This window comes from Protopterus annectens, chromosome 1.part0 (genome assembly GCF_019279795.1).
Source record: "Protopterus annectens isolate FY-2018-M chromosome 1.part0, PAN1.0, whole genome shotgun sequence".
NCBI lineage: Eukaryota > Metazoa > Chordata > Ceratodontiformes > Protopteridae > Protopterus > Protopterus annectens.
Genome location: NC_056725.1, coordinates 1,162,757,596 through 1,162,780,383, shown reverse-complemented (window position 1 = coordinate 1,162,780,383; position 22,788 = coordinate 1,162,757,596). Strand labels below are relative to the sequence as shown.

The window sequence follows — 22,788 nt, the reverse complement described above, 5'->3', positions numbered from 1 at the left end:
TTATTCATTTCTGTTGAAGGTTAGAAAACAACTACCTGTGTCATAGCAGACTGTTTACAAATGGTTCTCATGCTATTGCCTTTTGTTATAACCACTAAAACAAAACCATTCTAAAAAGGATCAAGGCTCATTCTGCCAGGCCTTAGCTCCATCTGTTGCTATTTAGAAAGGTTTGGATTCTAGTAGTGTTTTAGAAGCAGCAACTTGGTCCTCTGTGCAAACTTTTACAAAGCACTATAAACTATATTCCTTCTCCAGGCCTAGGATAGGCTTTGCTTTGACCATTCTCCGGGTGTCCATGGACCCTCTTCCTCCTGTCAGTCTAAGCTATATCTAATGTTACAGCAGCTGTGATCCATATGGTAAACATAGTACAGTTGCCTAAGTAAACTTACCTAACAGTAGATGTTCGAATGATCACAGCTGCAGTAGCTGCTTTATCCTTCCATCCTCCCCTTACCCTTTTGCTGTCTTTTTTATGCCAGGTTGAAGACATTTATTTTTTCTTCCTAGCATTGTATTTTATTTTTGTATGTATTTTATGCCAGGATGTATGTGGTCCTTTAGTTTATTTTCTTGGCATTGTAATTTATAGGGCTTTAGCTTCCCTCACTCTGTTGGCATGAAAACTCTGAAGGACTTGGTGCCAAAACCTAACTTTTTAGTCAGCTCATGTCAAGCTAGCTAATGGTGTAAGTGCATGGAAGGTGCCCTGAAAGCTGTGGAAGCTGTCTGGCTGTTATATCTTAGCAGGATATAACCCAGATAGCTAAGGATACTGGAGCAGTGATCCTAACATCTTCTGTTAAGATACATTTACTTACACAACTGTATGTTACTGTCACTTTTATCAGGCTTGTCAGAGACATTGAGTGAGTGAGTGAGTGAGTGAGTGAGTGAGTGAGTGAGTGAGTGAGTGAGTGAGTGTGTGTGTGTGTGTGTGTGTGTGTGTGAGAGAGAGAGACAGAGAGAAGAAGAAACAGACTGAGCTAGATTACTACAGGCACAGTTTTTTCATTTGATCAGAGTCCAACAGTCTTAAATGTTCCAGATCAGAAAGTGAAACCGTTAAACAATCACCAGTCAGATTTTCATGGGAACTGTGTGTGTGTGTGTGTGTGTGTGTGTGTGTGTGTGTGTGTGTGTGTGTGTGTGTGTTGTGGTTAGAATTTTTCTGCTTAATAAGGTTCACATCTCAGAGGTATACCTAGTGAAAAAATGGTTGTTTTGTAGGGGAAAATAGCTGTTATGTATGTCAAAGCAGTTGAATCACTACTTTTTGCTCCCATCTTTATTTGCAAACTTCTAAAGTCTTCATAGACAGACATTTTCTCTTCTTAATCTTTTTCCACCATCTAGGCAATATCTCAAACTTCTGTTCATAGTTCTTCAGGTCCCATCCACAAGAAAAAGATCCTTTGAATCTGTTCTCCACCTACACTACATATTTATTGTAATATTGTTTAACTTGTATCTCATTGGCCTGGTGACTTTTCTTGTTTTCTTTAATTGTGATCTCCCTCTTTATTCAAGTCTTAAATATCAACACTTGATTAGTATTTGGGCCATAGGAAAGGCACTTTCCATCCTCTAGATTTAAATGGTTAAGTAGATGAATCCCAAGAATATTGAGAGCTATACTTAAATAGATATATTTAATCATTTAATTGTAATTCATTGTCACTCAAAATATGTTATCCTTCATTTATACAAATGTATATATAGCACTGTGAACTGCTACACAAGAGGAGGGTTAGTTGTTCTAAATTGTTTGTAATAACTTCATTTGGTTAGCACAAACTGTGGTGGTTTATAGAGTATAATTAAATTTATCGCAGTCTGTCTTTCATAACTTTTTGTTTGAAACTATATTAACTGAATGTAAACGAAATACGCTTAATACACATCCGTGGATCTGATAATCTGGCTACAGTTAAAATAGAATGATTCAACTGCATTTTAACTTGCATCCCTAAAGTTTTGCCATGGAATTTGCTATATTTGTGGTAGAAATGACCCAGTGTAATCACAATCACATTATACAGTTTAAATTAAGTGGCAATCTCATGTGGTCTTCACCAGGCAGAGTCTCTGCATGGCAGTTATGTCACTTCTTTTTTAACATAAAAGATGATAAATATCTCATGAGCATTTTCAGGTAAACACAGACTGAGTGACGAAAAAATTGCAATATAGTCTATAGTAAGATTAAAGAGCTGATTACTAACTTTAAAATGCCCAGTGCCCATTAATGGTCATCAATTATTTACAAGGTAAACTACTTGCATCTAAAATTCATCAGTTCAAAATGGTGAATATATTTTTGAAGATCTTCATTTAAGATGGGTGTAAGTTCTGCTGTCTTTCCATATCATTGTTGCAGCATTCTTCACTAAAAGGGTCCTCTGCCAAGGCTAGCCCAATGTCCGGACAGCATACCAAAGCCTTGAGTTTTTAAGGACATTGTGCATCACACGTTTACTCCCTTCTCACACCATAGGGCATAAAGGTGATGTACGGACAAACATACCTCAGAACTTCTTTTCTGCCAGTACAAATGCCTTCTTCAATTGTTGGTCTGCATACTCCTTCATCTGTGCTGATTACCAACCTGTTATCAGATAAGTACCCTGTTGGGGTTTTCTTCTCGGATCTTTTTTCTTTTTGTGTGTTTGAGTTTACTTATAATCCAGAAAGGGAAAATGTCAATGTGGGAGACAGAGTCCCAATAAGGACCATCATGAGCAGTGTCTTTTTTGTTTAGATGGTTCTCACAACCATACTAAGTGCTGAATTTGTCAGGCATTTGTCCCGAAGACCCTACATAGTTGTGTCTCTCCCTTGTCTATCTACCTGGAGAACCACCATCTTAAGTTGTTGGTGCAGAGCGCTATGGTGGAATCCTCCAATCCCAAAGGTCAGCCGTCTGTTAAGAAGAACAAAACATTTGGTCAGATTTGGTTGCTGTACCACCTCCCCTGGTCATCAGTATCAAGGCTGGTGTAAGCCCAGAAGTTTGCCCAGCTGCTCCATCAGATTCCCCTGCTGCAACCATATCAGAGGCTAACATGGAACTGACTTCTCGCACATCTTCAGAGACTCTGGAGATATCCATTTTCGGGTGTTGAGGGGGAACCTTGGCTGATCATTTCAGAAGGACCAAGTGGGGTTCCACAGATTCTTGTTCGGGAGGAGATTCCCACTACATTGATTGTTGGCAAGGGTCTGAACCTCCTAAGGTCTTTAGGGCTGATGTCCTTTTAAAGAAGAAACAGAAAACAAAACACATCACCCCTATTCCTAAGGATCCCCAGTGTGAATGGTTCCTCAGATGAGGACTTTAATTTGGGGGAAGAGTCTTTAGCATACTCCTTTCAAATTCCTTCCCCATTGGATTTTGGTTCTGAGGAGGAAGATTCCATTAGCCCGGATTCTCCCTTTGAGGAACTGTCTTTTGGAGACACTGTCTCTTGTTCATAGGTTCATACTAGGCTATCTGCCATAGGACATTTATAAGCCTAGCCAGAGTGTGTTTGGCTTTCGCCACCCATTTTAAATTAATTTTGCTATGCCCTTTTTCGAGGTTAGTATACTGTGCCTCTGTCTAACAGTGACACAGAAGTGTTACCCGGGGTAAACCTACGATCTCCCATCCACTCATCAAGATTCCTCTTGAAGAGAGTCAGTGAGGGACTCTGCCTAACCTGGATTGGGATTTTGTATGATGGAATTTTTTAAATGGGATTGTTCTCAGGTTTCTGACATCCAGGAAAGGTATTATTAACTCTTCCAAATGGAGTCTCCTAAGCCCTCTGCTTTTTCTCCTGTCTTGGCTGTCCTGATGGACACTTTTTCTGCAGCTTCTCAGACTCCTGATTCCAAACCTCCAGCCCCCAAAAACTGACAGGTTTTATAAGGTGCTTGATGAGTGTAAGTTTCTCTGCAAATGCCCTCTGCTGACCCCTCTGTTGTGTCTGTTCAGACAAGCCTTCTAAGCTGTTCCTTTTACTAAACTGCTTTCTTCTGATAAAGACAGTAGAGCTATGGAATGGCTTAGCAAAAAGTATATATGCTGATGCTGCCTTGGCCTTTTGGGCTTTTAATTATCAGCCCCATATAACAAGGTATGTCTTAGCTCTTCTTTCTCAGATCTCCCAGGTTGTCTCTGACCTTCATGATTGTGAAGGGAAGGCTACAGCCCTCTCTTTATTGGGCTCCTCTTCCCAACTGGTTTGGCATTCTATTAAATATAGTTATGATGCAGCTGATGCTTCTTCTAGAGCTGCTGCTTTTGATTCTGTGTTGGGGTGCTACTTTTGGCTTTGCCTCCAATGTTTACCTAATGATATTAAGGCTGCATTGTTGGATGCTCCCCTTGATAATAAAAACCTCCATGATTCTGCAGCTGCTGAGCTTTTTAAGTCATTTCCAGAAAAAGGCAAGGCCTTGTAGGAACTGAAGCATATTTTTGATGTTCTTCATCTCACATTGCTGCAGTCATAACCTGTGGGTAGTCCGCTGTCCTCGATCGGCCCGAATACCAAAGAGCTGGGCTGGCGTCGGTCATTGTCGCCTAGAGCTGACGTCAGTACGTAGTAGTACTTAAGCGCATGACCGACGCCATATCCTCAGTCTTTCTTGCCGCGTGGTCTGAAGCAGAAGCAGCATTTGCAAGTGCCGTTCGGCGTTCTGAAATTTTCATTTATCGAGTTTCAGACCGAAGACCAAGTTGGGCTAAGTACCCCGTTGGGGAAATCTTTGTCTTTTCTTGCCTCAGTTTTCCGGATGTCAGAAAAAGTTAATAATTGCATTTCTTGTGGGAAACAGATACCTCATAGGGATTATCATTCTTTCTGTATTCCTTGCTTGGGGCCTGAGCACGACGTGGTCGGGTGTCGCTTTTGTGCTAGATTTAATAAGCGCACCATTAAAAGGAGATTAGACTGTGCCAGGCTTGTTTTTGGTAAAAGGTGCAACTATAACATGCCGTCAGATCTTCCGACGCCCGCTACCACTAAAAAGCGTAAAGATAGATCTTTGAAGTCTAAACCGGATGAGTCGTCCGTTGCAGACTCCGGTTCTACGGAGCCTCTGGTTGAATCTGTGGATCCTGCCGAGGGTTCGGCTGAATCCCAGGGGGAACCTTTACTTTTGCAGGAGTTGGCCTCTCAGGAGTTAGGCCCGGCTGAAGGTGCTTCTCAGGTGTCTGTAGTTCCATCTTTACAGAAGGTTATTAGGCCTTCTGCTTCAGTGGCTAAAGGCCATGCTAAGGCCAAACCTTGTCCTGTTAGCCCTGGTCATAGTTCTAGCTCTCCAGCCCCTGTTCCTAAAAAACATATGTTGAAAATGGCAGAGGACTTGATTACTTTGATCAGGGGTTCTATGCCCCCCCCTGAGAAGAGGCCTAGGGTGGAGGCAGATTTAGAGGGAATGGATCATTCTTCAGACTACTCTGATTCCTCAGCTGAAGAAATTCAGGAATTCCCTTCTTATTCAGATTCGGAGGCAGAGGATTCCTGCCCTTCTGCTTCTCCTCCAGAGGATTTTTCTTTTTCTGAGACTTTACATTCCATGAGGGAACATTTCAAGTGGGAAGGTCAGGATTTTTCAGATTCTCGGAAGAGGCTTAGGGAATTTTTGTTTCTGCCACAACATAGGCCCTTGGCTATTCCTCCTGTCTTAGATGTTGTTCAGGATGTTTTTTCTGAATCTTCCCTTAATCCTGATTCTTTGCCTCCTGCCCCTGTTAAACCAGACAGATATTATAGAGTTCCAGAAGCACATAAGTATTTGTACAAGAGTCCTAGAGCTGATCCGGAAACTATTATTCAAGGTCCGAAGGGTATTAGGGCTTCTGTGGCTAAGAATCCAGTTCCTTTGGATAAAGATTCTAGAGCTTTAGATAGGTGGGGGAAAAAAGTGTACACCTCCTCTACGTTAGCTATGAGGGCTTTGAATTGCCAATTTCATATGCTGAAGTATCCAAACTTTTTGTTAGGTCAATTGAAATCTAAGGTGGATGCTTTATCTGAGGGTATAGAGTGTAAGGAGCTCCAGGAGTTGGTTCATGTATCAGATCAAGTTGGCAAGCATTCTTAGCAGTGTGGTTTCGATGCTCTTCAGGCTACATCCAGGGTGGCTGCTACAGGTTCAGTTATTCGTAGACATGCCTGGCTTAAGGATCAAAATTTGTCAGAGCATGTTAAGGCTCGGATTTTGGATGCTCCTCTTCAATCTGAAGTACTTTTTGGTCCTCCTGTGGAATCAGTTTTGAAAAAGATGGAAGATAAGGCTAAGTCTATGCAGACGGTCAAAGATTTTATGCAGGTGCAGCCCCCTAAGTTTAGTAGGAATTGGCCTGCTAGAGGATGGTCTTATCCTTCTTCGGATTATCAGTCTAAGGGCAGGTCTAGACGTGGTAGAGGCAGAGCTCGCGCTCAGGGTTCTTTTAGACCTAGGACTTGGAGTTCTCCTGCACAGTCTTCTGGTGAGGGCAGGGGTCAGCCCTTTCGTAAACAGACCCTATGACATGTATCTTCCGCTGCCAGACCCTTCTTTACTGGCAGCTCCTCTAGGAGGAAAGTTGGGACTTTTCAAACAAAACTGGCATTTGGTCACCCAGGACAAATGGGTGTTGGATATAATAAATCACGGGTACAAGTTTTATTTTCACACTTTTCCTCTTTTCAAAGGCATGCCGGATGTGCCTCCTCAGCAAAGGATGGAGGCTCAGGAGCAAATTTCTTTACTTTTGCAGATGGGGGAAATTCAGGTGGTCCCTCCGTCAGAAGTAGGCCTAGGTTTTTATTCCCGTCTATTCCTAGTGCCAAAGAAAGGAAACACTTGGAGGCCAATTCTGGATTTGTCCATTCTCAATACCTACCTAGATACTCCAAAGTTCAAGATGTTAACATTACAACAACTTCTGCCTATGCTAGGCAAAGATCACTGAGGCCTATCTTCACATCCTTATCAGACCCAGCTGCAGGAGATTCCTGAGATTTCGGGCTGGTACTTCTCATTATCAGTTCTCTGCATTGCCCTTTGGTTTATCTACTGCGCCCAGAGTATTCACAAAAGTTCTGGCTCCTGTAATTGCTTTCCTCAGACAGAGAGGAATACAAATTTATCCTTATCTGGACGATTGCCTGATTCTTGCTCAAAACAAAGACAAGTTACTACAACATCTCCAGTATGTAATGGCAGTTTTAAGGTGCCTAGGGTATTCTGTGAACGAAATAAAGTCCAGTCTAGTGCCCTCTCAGGACATGTGCTTTCTGGGTGTGAGACTGAATACAGCTTCTCAGATGGCATTTCTGACCCCGGACAAACAAAGAACTCTTCATCTATACTTCCAGCAGTTATCAGTAATGTCCAGGCTGACTGCAAGGACAGTCCTTCAAGCCTTGGGGTTCATGGCATCTTGCATTCTAGTACTTCCCAATGCCAAACTGCATATGAGGAAGCTGCAATGGTATCTCAAAAGTGTGTGGACTCAACACTGCCACGGTTTGGACACTGTCATTCGGATTATACCTTGCATCCAGAAGGAATTCTTGTGGTGGGCTCAGGAATGTCACCTAAACAAGGGACTCTCTGTGATCCGACCAGAGGCGAGTCAGATCCCAACGACGGATGCCTCGGACTTGGCTTGGGGAGCACACTTCAATGGGAAATGGATACAAGACACGTGGCCTCCCAAACTTCTACATTTGCATATCAACATGAAGGAGTTGTTAGCAGTCCAATTTGCCTTGATGGCCTTCAAGGACCTACTTCAGCCGGGACAGGTGTTGATTCAAACAGACAACACAACAGTCATGTGGTACATCAACAAGCAGGGGGTAACCCATTCCTACCCTCTTTGCAGACAAGCAATGATTTTGTGGGAGACTGCTCTGAGTTTGCACATCAATCTTCAAGCACGGTTTCTGCCAGGAGCACAGAACTCCCTAGCAGATGTATTGAGCAGGCAAATTGTGGATCCCCACGAGTGGAAACTGGACCCTCAGGTATTCAAACAGTTGACCGTGGCTTGGGAGCTCCAGACATAGATCTGTTCGCTTCTCCACTGAATTTCCAACTGCCAAAATTTTGCACAAAGATGTTCCACCCAAATGCTTGGAAAGTGGATGCTCTATCTTTCAGTTGGAACAACCTTCACGTTTATGCTTTTCCCCCTCTGCCTCTTCTTCCCAAGGTTCTCTTGAAAGTCAGGCGGGACAAGCCTTGCATGATTCTAATAGCACCAGATTGGCCACGTCAGCATTGGTATCCTCTGCTGAGGAGTTTAATTCAGGAGCCTCCTTGGCCTTTGCCACAGGTTCCTCATTTGTTATCCCAGTCAAACAATCATTTTCTCAATGCTCGGGTGCAGTCCCTGCATCTAACAGCCTGGCGTATTCTGTAATGGAGCCGGTGGGGTCTCAGCTTCCTCAACAGGTTTTAGATGTCATTTTGGAAGCCAGGCGGCCTAGTACTAGAAAAGTTTATGCTGATAAATGGAAGAGATTTTTTCTTTGGAGCACAGCAAAGGGCTTTGATGTTTCAGTGCCTAATTTGAGTTTTGCACTACAGTATCTTACTGAATTACTGGACAAGGGTTTGTCATTCTCTTCTGTGAAGGTTCATGCTGCAGCCATTTCTGCTCACTATGATTGTGACCCTCCTTTATTTTCTCACCCTTTGTTCAAACAATTTCTTAGAGGGGCAAAGAATATAAGACCCCCACGTAGAGCTCCTACTCCTTCCTGGGATCTCAATTTTGTGTTGGAGAAGCTTACTTTACCTCCTTTTGAACCTGCAGCTACGTCTGAATTGAAGTTTTTGTCTTGGAAGACTCTCTTTTTTGTTGGCCATTACTTCTGCTAGGAGGGTATCTGAATTGCAGGCACTCATGGCAGTTGAACCCTTTCTGATATTCCATAAGGATAGAGTTTATTTGCGAACTAACCCTACTTTTATGCCTAAAGTGATTTCTAATGTGGCCTTGAACCAGTCTATTCATTTGCCTACTTTTTATGCTGATCCCCAAAATAAGGGGGAAAAAGTCTTGCATTCTTTGGATATCCACAGGCAGCTACATTATTATTTGAGCAGAACTAAAGAGTTCAGACAGACTCAACAGTTATTTGTTTCTTTTGCTTTGGGTTCACAAGGGAAACCTGTTTCAAAGCAGACTATTTCTAAGTGGATTGGTCAATGTATTGCTTTTTGTTATTCTCATCATGGGAAGAATGTTCCTGCTGGGATCAGACCTCATTCTACTAGGGCTACTGCCACATCTACTGCTTTTTTGAGGGGGTAGCTACTAAGGATATTTTGGAGGCAGCTACTTGGAGTTCAGTACACACTTTTACTAAGCATTACCATCTCCCTCTTTATTCCAAGTCCAGGGCTGGGTTTGCCACTGCAGTTTTACAGGGCATGTTAGCAGCTCCTAATGCTATTTAGTTTGCCAGCCTCCCTTTTCCTTTGCTTTGGGATTCTACCCACAGGTTATGACTGCAGCAATGTGAGACGAAGAACATAGTACAGTTTTGTACCTACCATAAATGTAGATGTTCGAGGATCTACATTGCTGCAGTCCAATTATCCCTCCCTCCTTCCCCTCTATAGTTTGTGGTTGCTGTGTTTCTTTGGGATAATCTTTAATTCCACACTGGTAGTTGTTGGGCGTTTACTATTTTGGCTCTGGCCTTCTTTCATTCTTAGGCCTTCTGACATCTGGGGCAAGAAAGACTGAGGATATGGCGTCGGTCATGCGCTTAAGTACTACTATGTACTGACGTCAGCTCTAGGCGACAATGACCGACGCCAGCCCAGCTCTTTGGTATTCGGGCCGATCGAGGACAGCGGACTACCCACAGGTTATGACTGCAGCAATGTAGATCCTCGAACATCTACATTTATGGTAGGTACAAAACTGTACTTTTCTCTTATTCCTAATTTTCAGAGGAATTATCCCTGCAAATTTGCCTTTGTTTGTAGACCATCTTGTTCTTCTCCCAAAATTAAGATGGGTTCTAGATGGGTTCCTCCTGCAAAGTGTACTCAAACTCCCACTACTCAGAAACCTCCTTTTCTAGATAAGCCAGGTTCTGTATGACTGTCTGCTTCCCTCCCTCCTAGGTTAGGTCCATTTATACCTTCACCTTTCCGTGTCACTTCCCAGTTGGTTAAGAATCACTCAGGATTCTTGGGTTCTCTCTGTCATGAGTCAGGGAAACTTCATGGTATGAAAATCCCTTCCTCCTTTTCTGGGCACTCTCCAACCTCCTCAGGAAAAGCTGCCTTTCTTTCTGAATGTACTTCAGGGCCTTTTGCCTCAAGGCACCATCCAAACAGTTCCCGCTCCTCAGAAGGGGAAGGGGTTTTATTCCAGAATGTTTTTGGTTCCCAGAAAAGAAGGTGCCTGAAGGCCCATTCTGGACCTTTCTTGGCTCAACGTCTTTATGAAGATCCCTTCCTTAAGCATGCTGTCCCTTCAGACTCTGTTTCATCTTCTTCTTCCTCAGGCTTTCTTGGTCTCTATGGATCTGAAGGATGCCTGTCTTCACATTCTTATTCATCCCTGCTTCAGGAAATATTTACATTTCTCTGTTTCTTCCTTGCATTTTCCATTCTTCGCTTTGCCCTTTGGCCTGTCCATTGCTCCAAGGGTTTTCACCAAATACCTCGCTCCTGTGAGTGCCTTTTGTAGACCCTTGGGTCTGATGAAGCATTGTCGTTCTTAATGCGAAAGCACTTACCTTTATTAAATTGTCATTTATTTATTACTACCTATTAGTATTTGGCATTTATTTAACTTCAGCTCTGTGAGTCACTGTATTTTTTCTTTTTTACAAGTGTATTTCATTTGTGGACTGCAGCGACACTACCTGATGCTTTGTTTTAGTTCTGTGCTTCCTCCCCAGAGACGTTGCTTCAGCACCTTCACTATTCTATTTGTCTGTTACAAAGCGTAGGGTTTACAATAATTTTCCAGAAATCCTTCCTGACTCCTCCTCAGGATCATGTTTTTCTTGTTTGCAGACTGCAGACCATTCCTGTGCTGGCTTACCTGCCACCACCCAAGGCACTTGCTCTAATTGTCTTTTTTTCTATCTCATCTTCCTCAAGTCTCAGTTATAGCCAGGGACTTTCTCAGGGTTCTAGGGTTCATGGCTTCCACCATTTCTATGCTACCTCTAACCAGACACCATATGAGAAAGCTACAGTTGTTCCTAAAGTCATTATGGCTCCAACATTGTCATCCTTTAGGCTTTCTAGTCCCTCTTCTTCCATGCCTCAAACTAGAGCTTCAGTGGTGGATTAATCAGTTGTCTGTCAACCGAGGGCTTCCTTTTCAGTCCCCAGTCCCCGCTCAGGAACTTTTTTGGATGACTCAGATGCGGGTTTGTGTGCTTCAGTCGGCCCTCTCAAGGTTCAGGGTCTTTTGCCCATTCATCAGAGGTCATACCATATCAACATCAAGGAAATGAGAGGTCTCCTTCTTGCTCTTCAGGCCTTTCATGCTCTCTTTTTTCATGGCCTTTCAAAGTCTTTGCAGTCAATACTACAGTGATGCAGTACATCAACAAGCAAGGGGGCACAGTTCTACCTTCTGTGCAGACTAGCTCTTCGAGTTTGGGATCTAGCTGTCCAATACCAGGTGACTCTTCAGGTTGTTTACATTCCTTCAGAGCAATGCATTGTGGCAGACTCTCTGACCAGGAACATAACAAGGTCTCATGAATGGCTGCTTCACAGAGATGTATTCCTGGACATTGTCCACTAGTGGGGTACTCCTCAGATACAACTTTTTGCCTTCCCTTTAAACAGACAGCTTCCTCTTTTTTGTACCAGAGTCCCAAGTCCTCTAGCTTGCAAGGTAGACAGCCTATATTTTGTTTTGGAAGGGGATGTTTCACTTTGCCTTCCCTACCCTTCCTCTCATACAGAGGGTCCTGCTCAAGTCAGAGCAAGACTCTCCTAAAATTTTGCTGGTGTCTCCCTTTTGGCCCTGAATGCATTGGTTCCCTTTTCCTCTACACCTAACCAAGGGCAATTACCACAAGTTACCTGACAATGTGGACCTACTCACACAAGACCGGGGGGGGGGGGTTCTGTCATACGGATAACTGGTGCCAGAGCCATGGCCTAAAGCTAAATGCCAAAAAGTGAATAGTCATCCCCTTTGGGAAAAACAAAGTGCCGACAAATTGCCACATAGGTGGTAATCCATTAAGTACGGAAGAAGTAATTAGGGATTTGGGGACCCAAGTAGGTAGCAATCTCTCCTTTGACAATCACGTTGCCAAAGTGGTTAGAAAGACCTATATAGCCCACCTTATCATGAAAGGGTTCACATCTAGATCAAGAGAAGTCATTGTGCCCCTCTACTCATCACTCATCAGGCCCATAATTGAATACAATGCCCCATTTGGGATGTACCTTACCCGACACCTGCAGCAACTGGAAAGACCCCAAAAGTACCTCACCAAGAGGATCAAGGGACTCAAACAGATGCCCTATGCAGTTAGGCTAAAGAAACTCCAGCTCTACTCAGTTGCTTACCGCCTACTCAGAGGCGATCTGTGCCTGACGTATAAAGCCATGTCCAACCCAGAATTAGTGGACATGCTCCACCTCAGGAAATCCAAATCCCTTAGAGCTACATGCTCCAGGGAATTAAACTTCAGCACAGAAATAAATAGGACATACTGGAGGGACAGATTCATATCCCAGAGGCTCCCCTCACTCTGGAACCAAATCCCAATCCATGTTAGGCAGAGTCCCTCAATGACCCTCTTCAAGAGAAATCTTGACGAGTGGATGGGAGATCGTAGGTTTACCCCTGGGATCTCTTCTGTGTCCCTACTAGACAGAGGCACAGTAAACTAACCTCAAAAGGGCTATCTTCTGTGACCTACTATACAGAGGCACAGTCAACTAATCTAAAAGGGTGGCGAAAGCCAAACACACTCTGGCTAGGCTTATAAATGCCCTAGGGCAGATAGCCTAGTATCAACCTATGAACGTATATATCCTCAGTTGCTCACTCTTCGACTGACACTGTGGGTAATATTGTTTTGATCCCTTTTGGGCACTTTTTTGTCTGAAGAAGTGCTTTGGGTTTTTTTCCAGCAGGCCAGGAAACCCACTACAAGGAAATCCTATGTGTCCAAATGGAAGAGATTTTCTGTCTGGTGCATTGCTTGTAATCAGGATTCACTTTCTGTGGAGATGCCTCTGGTTCTGCCTTATTTGTGTGAATTGCTCCATGCTGGACTGACATATACTTCAGTTAAAGCTCACATTTCAGCTGTTTTTGCATGTCTGCCTTTGATTCCTTCTTTGGCCTTTAGATTTGAGGTCAAACAATTTCTTAAAGACATCCTTCATATTAAACCTCCCAGGCAACCTGTTCCTCCTTCCTGGGACCTTCATTTTGTTCTTGAAAAATTGACTTAAGGTTCCTTTTGAGCCTGCAGCTTCAGCTTCCTTGCGGCATTGTACATAAAAGACTGTTCGTCTTTTGGCCCTTCAGCTAAGAGTGTGTCTGAGCTTCAGGCCCTTATGGCTGTTCCTCGTTTTTTTGTTTTTTTCATACGGATAGTTGGTCTATTTGTACTAATCCTTCTTGTATGCCCAAGGTGGTTAATGAATTGTCTCTTAATCAGTCTATTAATTTGCCCACCTTTTTTCCTTCTCCATAATCTGCTAGTGAGAAGGTTTTCCACACCTTGATTTGCATAGACAGATCAGGTATTAGTTGGGTAAGACTAAGGCCATTTTCAAGTCTGAGCAAGTTTTTGTTTCTTTTCATCCCAAAACTCCAGGTTTGGCTGTTTCCAAGCAAACCATTTCTTCATGGATCTCTAAAGTCATTTATTTTTGCACTTCTTTCATGAGAAAGTCATTTCTGCTTCTAAAAATAATTCTGATACTTACTCTGGTGCTTTTTTCAAAGGTTTAGATAAAAATTCCATCCCTGAGTCTGCTACTTGGACCTCTATCCTTACTTTTAGTAAGCATTACAAATTAGATGTTTCCAGGGCTAGAGCTGGCTTTGCCAGGGCTATCCTGCATGGGTTTCTGGAGGGCTTTTCAGTGCAGTCCTCCTCTCAGGTTTCTTCTTATGCTTTTGTACTCTTCCCTTCTGTGAGGAATACTGCAACAGTGTTATGGAGGGACATAGTACAGTTGTGCAAAATCTTGCCATAGCAGTAGATGACCTTCTCTTCACTGTTGCAGTATCCCCCCCCCCCCCCCCACCGTTTCTTTACTCCTTCTTTTTTCCCTCTGGATGCACATTCCTTCTTTTCTCCGTGGACTGTTGTTCCTTCTGGGGCTTTTCAGTTCTGTACATCACTTTGTCTTACACCATGAGCAGGGAGCATACGTTTGACATATAGTGTCCTTAAAAACCTAAGGCTTTGGTATATTGGCCGGACGTTTGGGCTACCCTTGGCAGGGATCTGTTTAGTGAGGTATACTGCAACAGTGAGGAGAAGGACATCTACTAATATGGTAAGATTTTACACAACTGTAGTTTCTTCCCAAAGCTGGGTGACTTTAGTAATGGGAATACAAAGATTTGCATGAAGAAGCCAGTGTGAAGTTATTGTTTTGCTCATGGTTTTATGTTCTGTCGGATAGAGTTACATTATTGTCTTAGTACATCTGAAGTTAATTTGTGTGTAATTTAATGATGCAATGTGACATTTCTTTTAAAAGTGGACTTAGAGGTTTTGTTGATACTTACAGTGCTTCTGAGGTTACTGCTGAGCAATAATATGGAAGGAATCCTAGAAGCTGCACGAGTTTTTGGCAATCTCTCCCAGACGAAAGAGATACGAGATTTCGTTGTAGCAAAAAATGGTAATGTGAAAAACTATGTACCTGATTAAGCGCATATTTTTTTCAGTTTTCAGTATGCTTGCTTGAGTAGATAGTGTGTTAGAGGCCCTGAATCAAAATGTGATGTCTAGATTTTGCTGTGGTCTTTTTGATGGGCAACTGCCACATTGTGTGCCACACCATATGTCTCAGAATAACAGTGAGGAGTCCCAGAGACTGTACCAATATCCCATACATCAGAAATAAGTTTTAAAAGACTGTTGCAGCTTGATTAAAAGATCTATAACATTAAATCCTTCTTCAGTGAGGGCTGATGCAGCAGTATTGAAACAAGTTGGGAGTTACTCATATATGTTAGCTATTGTTTATCCTCTTTCTTTTTCAGCAAATGTCTTCCTGTGCAGAGATAGTGCTTCTCTCTGTCATACTAATTCTGATTCTCCATTGTCAGTTAACATCTTGGGGCAATGCAGCAATTGCCTCATGTGCACAGACAACCCTCTCCTCCTACCACCCAGCACTACAACCTGTGAGAAATGCACTTATATAGCCAAACTGGAAACAAAGCTCTCTTCGCCCAAGACTGGACTAGACAGTCAGGAGGAGAGGGTAAACACTTGCACCACACCACACTCATCACATAGTCCCTCAAAACCTACAACACCAAAACACACACACACACACAAACACAAAACACACCTACATTCGCGGAGGCTCTCAATAAAAATCTGCCCAAGCAACAGGGACCACCAAAGCAGAAATCCAAGCAAACTCCACCCCCCAACACAACCCAAATGACACATAGCCCACAAACTCAGTGTGCCACTCAACCACAGCCCATAAGGCATAATAACATACCCTACACTCTAGTCATAGGTGACTCTATAGTCAGGCACACTGATGTTCCACTCACCAGGCTAAACAAGGAGAAAGTTACTGTCAGCTGCCTGTTGGGTGCTAGGATCTGCCATATAACACACACTCTGGTCACTCCACAACAAGTACAAATATGACTCTGTTATTGTCCATGTTGGTGTGAATGACCTGAGACTTACCTCCCTGGACTACATTAAGAGAGACATGGAGGAGCTGTCTGATCTTGTAGCCCAGTCAGGTATGACCCTAGCCCTGAGTAGCATCCTGCCATCCCCCAGAATGATACCACAGTACAAGGACAAAATGATTGACTTCAACAATTGGCTAAGGGGATCCAGTATCTGTCTGCCTGGGATGACATGATCGACAGACCATGATGCTTTGCCAGAGATAGCCTGCACCTGTCGCCCTTGGGATTCCGGATACTGGCTAAGGCTCTTGCCACCCCTATAGTGCCTTTTTTAGGCAAGGTTCAAATGACAAACCCACCACCGTAACCGGTACAAGCAAGCAAAATCTGAGGGTAATGGTACTCGATGCTAGAAGTCTAAACCTCAAAATGCACTCACTGGAGGCACTCCTTAAAATGGAGAACATCAACATCTGTGCAGTGACAGAGACTTAGTTCAAGGCTCCAGAGAGCACCCTGCATTACCAGGCTATAATTCATACCACACCTTTCGGCCACCTAACCTGGACCGAAACACTAAAGGCCGAGGTGTGTCCGTATTCATTAAGGATATCCGCACCTCCAGGCTAGTTGCTCAGCATAATGCATCCGAAATTACCCAAGTGCAACTAACTCTGGGCAAGACCGCAATCCAAATTGTAACTTGCTACAGATCCCCCACCATGCCCCAGAATTCCCTCTCCTGATTTCTTGAAAAATATTAGGGTACAACCTAACGCCCTAATAATGGGCGATTTCAACTACTTAACTGGGAAAACCTACTCATGTACCAAATCTTTTGCTCAACATTTTCTGGAATTCATAAATTCCAATGCCTTGGATCAACTTATCCACAACCCCACCAGGGGCAGCAATATCCTAGACCTGGTCATTACCAACATGGGCAACCGGTGTTCTACACCAGAGGTCAATTCCTCATTGGTCAGATCCGACCACAAGCTAATCAGCCTAGGCATTCACATCCCACGCCCACCCCCATTAGGGAAATCTCCGTAAACAATTTCTCTAAAGCCAACTTCACACTTCTTAAGACAGAAGTGGCAAACTTCATGACACCCATGCAGATGGACAATAGAGGTACGACTGCTGAATCCTATACAAATGCACTTTATAAGCACTTACACGAGTGCATGGATCATGCAATCCCTAACAGAACCAATATGCTATCCTCCAAAAAAAGGAAGCCAATCTGGCGGTCCCCTGCCATAAAAAACTCTATAACAGAAGAAAGAAACTGTTGCAAAAAAAAGAGTAAAATCTCATGATTAGAGGAACTCCCTGGTAAGCCTCAGTAAAAAGCTGAGATCTCTCATAAAATTCTCCAAAGCTAGTTATGAAAACAAAATCACCACTGATTCTAAAGACAACCACAAAACATTCTATAGCTATGTCAAGTATCTCAATGGCAACACTCAGATCTGCTCTGAGTTACAGCACAATGGCAATAGATGTACAGAACCAACTGATATTGCCAACATCCTGGCAGATAGGTTCAGTGCTAACTTTTTACCCCCCCTCACCCCCTAAAGGGACCATCTGTATACCAGAAGAATATAAAGTTCCTGTAATCACAGCTGCACAGGTAAAAACCACACTCTCCAAAGCCAAGAACACAGCTTCCATGGGACCAGACAACATCCCAGTCTGAGTTCTACACGAACTACAGAACGAACTGGCACCACACCTAAGTACCATGTTCAGTCATAGCCTCACCTCAGGTTTTGTGCCCACTGAATGGAACACAGCGACTGTTATCCCACCCCACAAAGGGGAAGCCACCACGGACCCCCGGGAACTACCCCCGGGAACTACCACCCGATTAGCCTGACGAGCCTGGTTTGCAAGGCTGTGGAACGTATCATCATGGAACTTATAAACAATGACCTTGGTAATCTCCAAACTCTGGATCCCACCCAGTTCGGGTTTGTAAAAGGCAGATCATGTCTCCTAAACCTGATAGAATTCTTTGAACCGGTCACCAAAGCCGTAGATGAGGGTAAGGTGGTTCACACAGCCTATCTAGATCTCGCCAAGGCTTTCGACACCATCCCCCACTCTGGAATTATAGATAAACTCACTAAACCTAGGTATAAATCCTTATGTCACAAGATGGGTTGCCAACTGGGTCACTGACAGAACCCACACTGTGAAAGTAGCAGACTTCAAATCCGACTTCAGACCAGTGACAAGTGGAGTACCACAGGGTTCAGTCCTGGGTCCTCTCCTGTTTGGTATCTACTTCTCAGAAGTACAGGCTAACACAGAAGGTCTTTGGCTAACGAAGTTCGCAGATGACTGCAAACTAGGAGCTATAATTGAAACTCCTAACGATGTGGACATCCTACAAAAGGGCCTCACTGAGACAGATGCCTGGTATCAAAGCCATGGCCTCAAGCTCAATGCCAAAAAATGCATGGTCATCCCTTTTGGTAAAAACTCTGTACTTAAGAACTACCACATAGGCGGTAGTCTACTTAGTACCAAAAGTGTGATAAGAGACCTTGGAACACAGATGGACAGTAGTCTCTCCTTTGATAATAATATCGCCACAGTAATCAGGAAATCCTTCTGCGTGGCACACCTCATCAGAAAAGGTTTCTCATCCCATCTACGCGTCACTCATTAGACTCATTATAGAGTTCAATGCCCCTTTTGGTATGTACCTCACAAGACGTCTACAACAACTAGAAGGGCTGCAGAAATACCTCACAAAGAGGATTACCAGCCTCAAACAGATGCCCTACCAGTGGTGGCTCGTGCTATCAGACTGCAGCCCTCCCAGCAAAAAGAGTCAAGATTGGACATTTATTTTACATTCATTCGATAAAAAATGTATTTAAATAAATATTTTGTTGTGCAATGTGCTCTAGTGAGTCTGACCGACTCGCAAAGTCCCGGAACTTGAACAGCGCATGCTCGTCGAGTTCTGTTTTTTTTTTTTTTTAACGTTTCTGTAAGTCTGCGACTGCTGTAAAAGCAGTCTAGATTAATGAGAAGGCATCAGTGTGATGCCCAGAAGTCTAGGCGGTTTAACCGCATAGTAAAGTAGAAGTGGGGTCGGACTGCCACGTCCGCAGTCATGCCGGTGATGTGGACGGCTGGATGGCTACTAATTGGTTCTCGCTCTCTTCTCAAAAAAGAGCGAGAAACAATCAGTAGTAGTAGCCTGCAGCACAGTACTTTGATTATTTGTGCTATGGTGCTACCGTTAGTGAAAACTGAAAGGTAATTAAACCAAGCAACTTTGGGGTTTTTTTCGGCTTGCTTGCCTGCAGTGTTGGTGTTGCCTTGCTGGTTTGCTTACGCGAGTAGTCACCAAGTCAGACAGAGAGGAAAAGAAAGAATTCCTTTCTTCATGACAGAGATGGACACAAGTGAAATTGTTAAACTGAGTTAGGTCAGCTGTTGGCATTCTTAATTATCATGGGGATCTAAGATGTAAAAGTAGTTTACAAGTAGAAGACTACATCAGACAGTATGTAAACAGGTGACTGATTTTATTTATTTATTTTTTTTTTACCACTTGAGTGTGCTACTCAGAAGTTAACCTGGAGAAGTAAATTGTACTTGTAGCGATAGGAAGTACTTGTAAAACATGACATAATGTATATAATAAGAACTACCATGGAATTGAAATGCTTCTCATTTTTTTCGGCACAGAGTATTTTTGTTTTACAATATTTACATTTACCATTTTATCCTGATTGCAGAGTTTACTTCTGGAAGAATTTTTTCATTGATTAGTAGTACTGTTTTGGGAGATTCTTTGGGATGCGTAGGAATAATGTAAAAATAGAGGCACTTGAGTACACAACTAAATCCTAATATGGGAGGTGTACTTAAATGACAGTTATTTATCATTTCCCCTAAGTCTGCATTTCCTATTTAGGTATGCACTCTTAGTATGCAGCATTTCCTTGTAAATTAAAAAAGGCTTCTGGTTACCTTCAGAAAGACCTTCTATACCAGATTTACCCAGTCAAACCTTCATTTCCATTGATTTATTACAAATAAATCTCCTGTTTTCAACAATTTCAATTTTCTTAAGTCATAGCCAATACTCTGATACAGAGTTTTGTTAGTGATCGATGTGGGGGAACTCTCCTTCATAAAACTTCATAACACATTCTGAACAGTAACACCCAAACTTCTGCAGCTTCCTTATATCTCCAATCATTTAATTTGTAACTGAGGGAAGCATTCATTAACAAACCACTGATGCGCTCTTGCTCTCTCTTTCTCACGCCCCCTCTCCCTCCCCACAAGCAAAGCTTCTGCTAGTTTTGGAGAATTCTCCTTCTTCCTTCTCTATTTAATTGTCTTTATGGCAATAATAATATCACCTCTAACAAAGCCCTCTCATGCTATGTCCAGTTTTCCTCTTCTGGAATCCCTAAAAAAAGTCAAAGTGAAAAACTTATCTTTTCTGGGCCACAGTTCCTCAATTAACAGAGATGACATAAAATATTTATAACTTTGCAGTCACGTATAGATATGCACCCATGTGCTATGTAACCCTTCCTCCACATTTCTAACACCATCCAGGGGGATCTATGTAAACCTTCTGCAATCTACATGGCATATAAAAAAACTTCTGATGGCATTTCCACATAAATACTCAATGTTTTCTAGATGTGGTGCATGTGGGAGCCAAGTAAATCCAGCTTTACTGCCTGTCTTGTCCTTACAGCTTTTTACCTTCCAATTTAGCAGATCAGCTACCATGAGCTCCTCTCATTCATTACCAGGTCTTCCAGAGTCACCTTAGCCTCCCCAGGCTTAACTGATCAATGTCAGAGGTTGGTAAGGAGATCAAAAAATGCTAGTAAAGCATCATACTGCTGTGAAAGAATGTGCTCTTAACTCCCAATACCCCGTGGAAGCTTTGTGAGCTCCACAGGTACTGTTTTGGGGATGTGCATCTGTGCCTCCACACATGCATAACCTCCAGACTAAACAGTGTACCACCTGTGTAGCATTGAGCTCACCAGACTTGTAATGCTGCTTTATTGCAGTAAGCATAAGCTGCTTTACTTTCCCCAGACTTGACAAGCAGACATCAGTGACTCACTTCCATCCTCTTCCTGTGGCCTCTCCAACACTCATGACACTAATCAAACAGGGGTCATCTGGGTGCACCACAAGGCCACTAATCTTTTCCCTAACAGCTTTGTCCATGTTTCCTCAAACATTACTTTCACTGCCTCTCCCATTCCATGCAATAACTTATACATCTTTTAAAAGACTAATCTACTTGGTCTGTTTCTATTCAAGGATGGTCCCAAGCAGGTAAATCCCCCAAACTGACAACCTATTGAGTTACTTAAAAAATAAATAAATAAATAATAAAGGCTTCCTAGTTTTTAATTGATGCCACAAACTATGGATGTCCTTGTAGCCAGGCCACCAAACGCACCACTCCATCATGCAACAATAATGTCACTTTTATAGGTGCTAACCACAGTGTCTTATATTCTATTCTTAACTTTCCTATCATCCTGATGAATGCTTCTATTATCTCTCACCATGTCCAACATATCTGACCATCATGGAATTTTAGGATCCATTCCCTGAACTTATCATAACCCTTCTCAACTATTTCTATTGAGACTCTAGCTGCCCTGTTCTTCAGCACCATACCTCTCAACTGTACAAATTTCTGTAGAGTATCCAGATTTTTGCCTCATATTTCTGGTCCATTTTTTCATAAAATTGTGGTTTTCTGGCAAATTAGTGGCAAATCATTAAAGAATGAGGTTAGAAAATAATGGCAGGCATTTGAGTTCCAGATTTCATATCCTTCAGAATATCCATACTAATGCAAGACCTACTATTCTATTATCTTTTTAGGTTTATAAGAGTTGTTTGTCTTTTTGGCTTTTCCTGGTTTGGGGCCGCCACAGCGGAACTCCAGTCCGCTAATGATTGGCAGTCGATTTTTATGGTGCCGAGTTGCCAGCCTGACACCCAACCTTCAGCGAAGGCACGCCCATTCATGCATGTCTTTTGAAGGCAGGTTTATAAGAGTAATATTTAAAAATCATCCTTATTTTTGGGCCTTTGTCCCACTTCTATTCATGACTTTGTCCAGATTTCTTACTCTGAGGTTGAGAGGTATGACAAATGTGTCAGGGCCATCACCATCAGCCAGAGATATTTCAAATTGTGACATACTTGTTGCACCCCACTCCCCCATGTAGTGACTCTGGATGTATCCAAGCAAGGAAAGGAGCAGTTATGCAGTGTAAGTGTGCACAGTGCAGAGTATCCCCCCATCCAAGGTGCTCACAAGTACCACAGTGGCTTTTCATCTGTCCTTGATTTTGTAGAATGTTCTGGTTTTCTGTCCTTTTTATACTGTTGATTTATGCTTATTATTCAGAAAATGCATGTTGTTGCAGTGTCTGTTGCTGTGTGTTTAAGTAGCAGTGCTTTAATGACCATCAGGTAAGCTTGTCTGAGATTGTAAGATGCAAGTAAGCTTTAATAATAATAATACTGTTAAAGAATTACCAACATTGAAAGACTTTGTTGTTGCCATGCAGAGAATATTTACATAACTAGATAACGTATAAGCCTTAGGTATTGAAATGCATATGACAGTATTTGTAATAAAGGATAGGATTACAGTATTTTGAGAAGCTCGTTACATTTGTTGAAGACTTGCACTCGTCTTTGCAGGCTTTACCTGTAAACTAAACAGAATGCCGATCTATCATGTGTGGTCCATAACCTGTGCAGTAATCCATTAAGCAATTTGTCTTGAGCTTGTTTCTTGTTTGCTGTTCAGTTTTTACTTTGATCATGTTTTCACCATGAAACAAGTAAATTGTTGTTGTCAGGCAGCAGGTCTTTTTTGGATAAGAAACATTTTTACA

At 42.7% G+C, this 22,788-nt stretch overlaps 1 protein-coding gene across 3 annotated transcripts in view; it reads left to right on the top strand.

The window, feature by feature from the left end:
- Nucleotides 1-22,788, top strand: part of ARMC2 (armadillo repeat containing 2) — a 1,279,645-nt gene that overhangs the window by 1,082,442 nt on the left and 174,415 nt on the right. For 2 of the 3 annotated variants that reach the window (XM_044065306.1, XM_044065313.1), the window contains exon 15: nucleotides 14,752-14,865. The exons of the other annotated variant lie outside the window; for it this stretch is intronic. In XM_044065306.1, coding sequence (XP_043921241.1) covers nucleotides 14,752-14,865 — 114 coding nt within the window. The remainder of the gene's footprint in view (nucleotides 1-14,751; nucleotides 14,866-22,788) is intronic. 3 annotated transcript variants of the gene reach the window in all.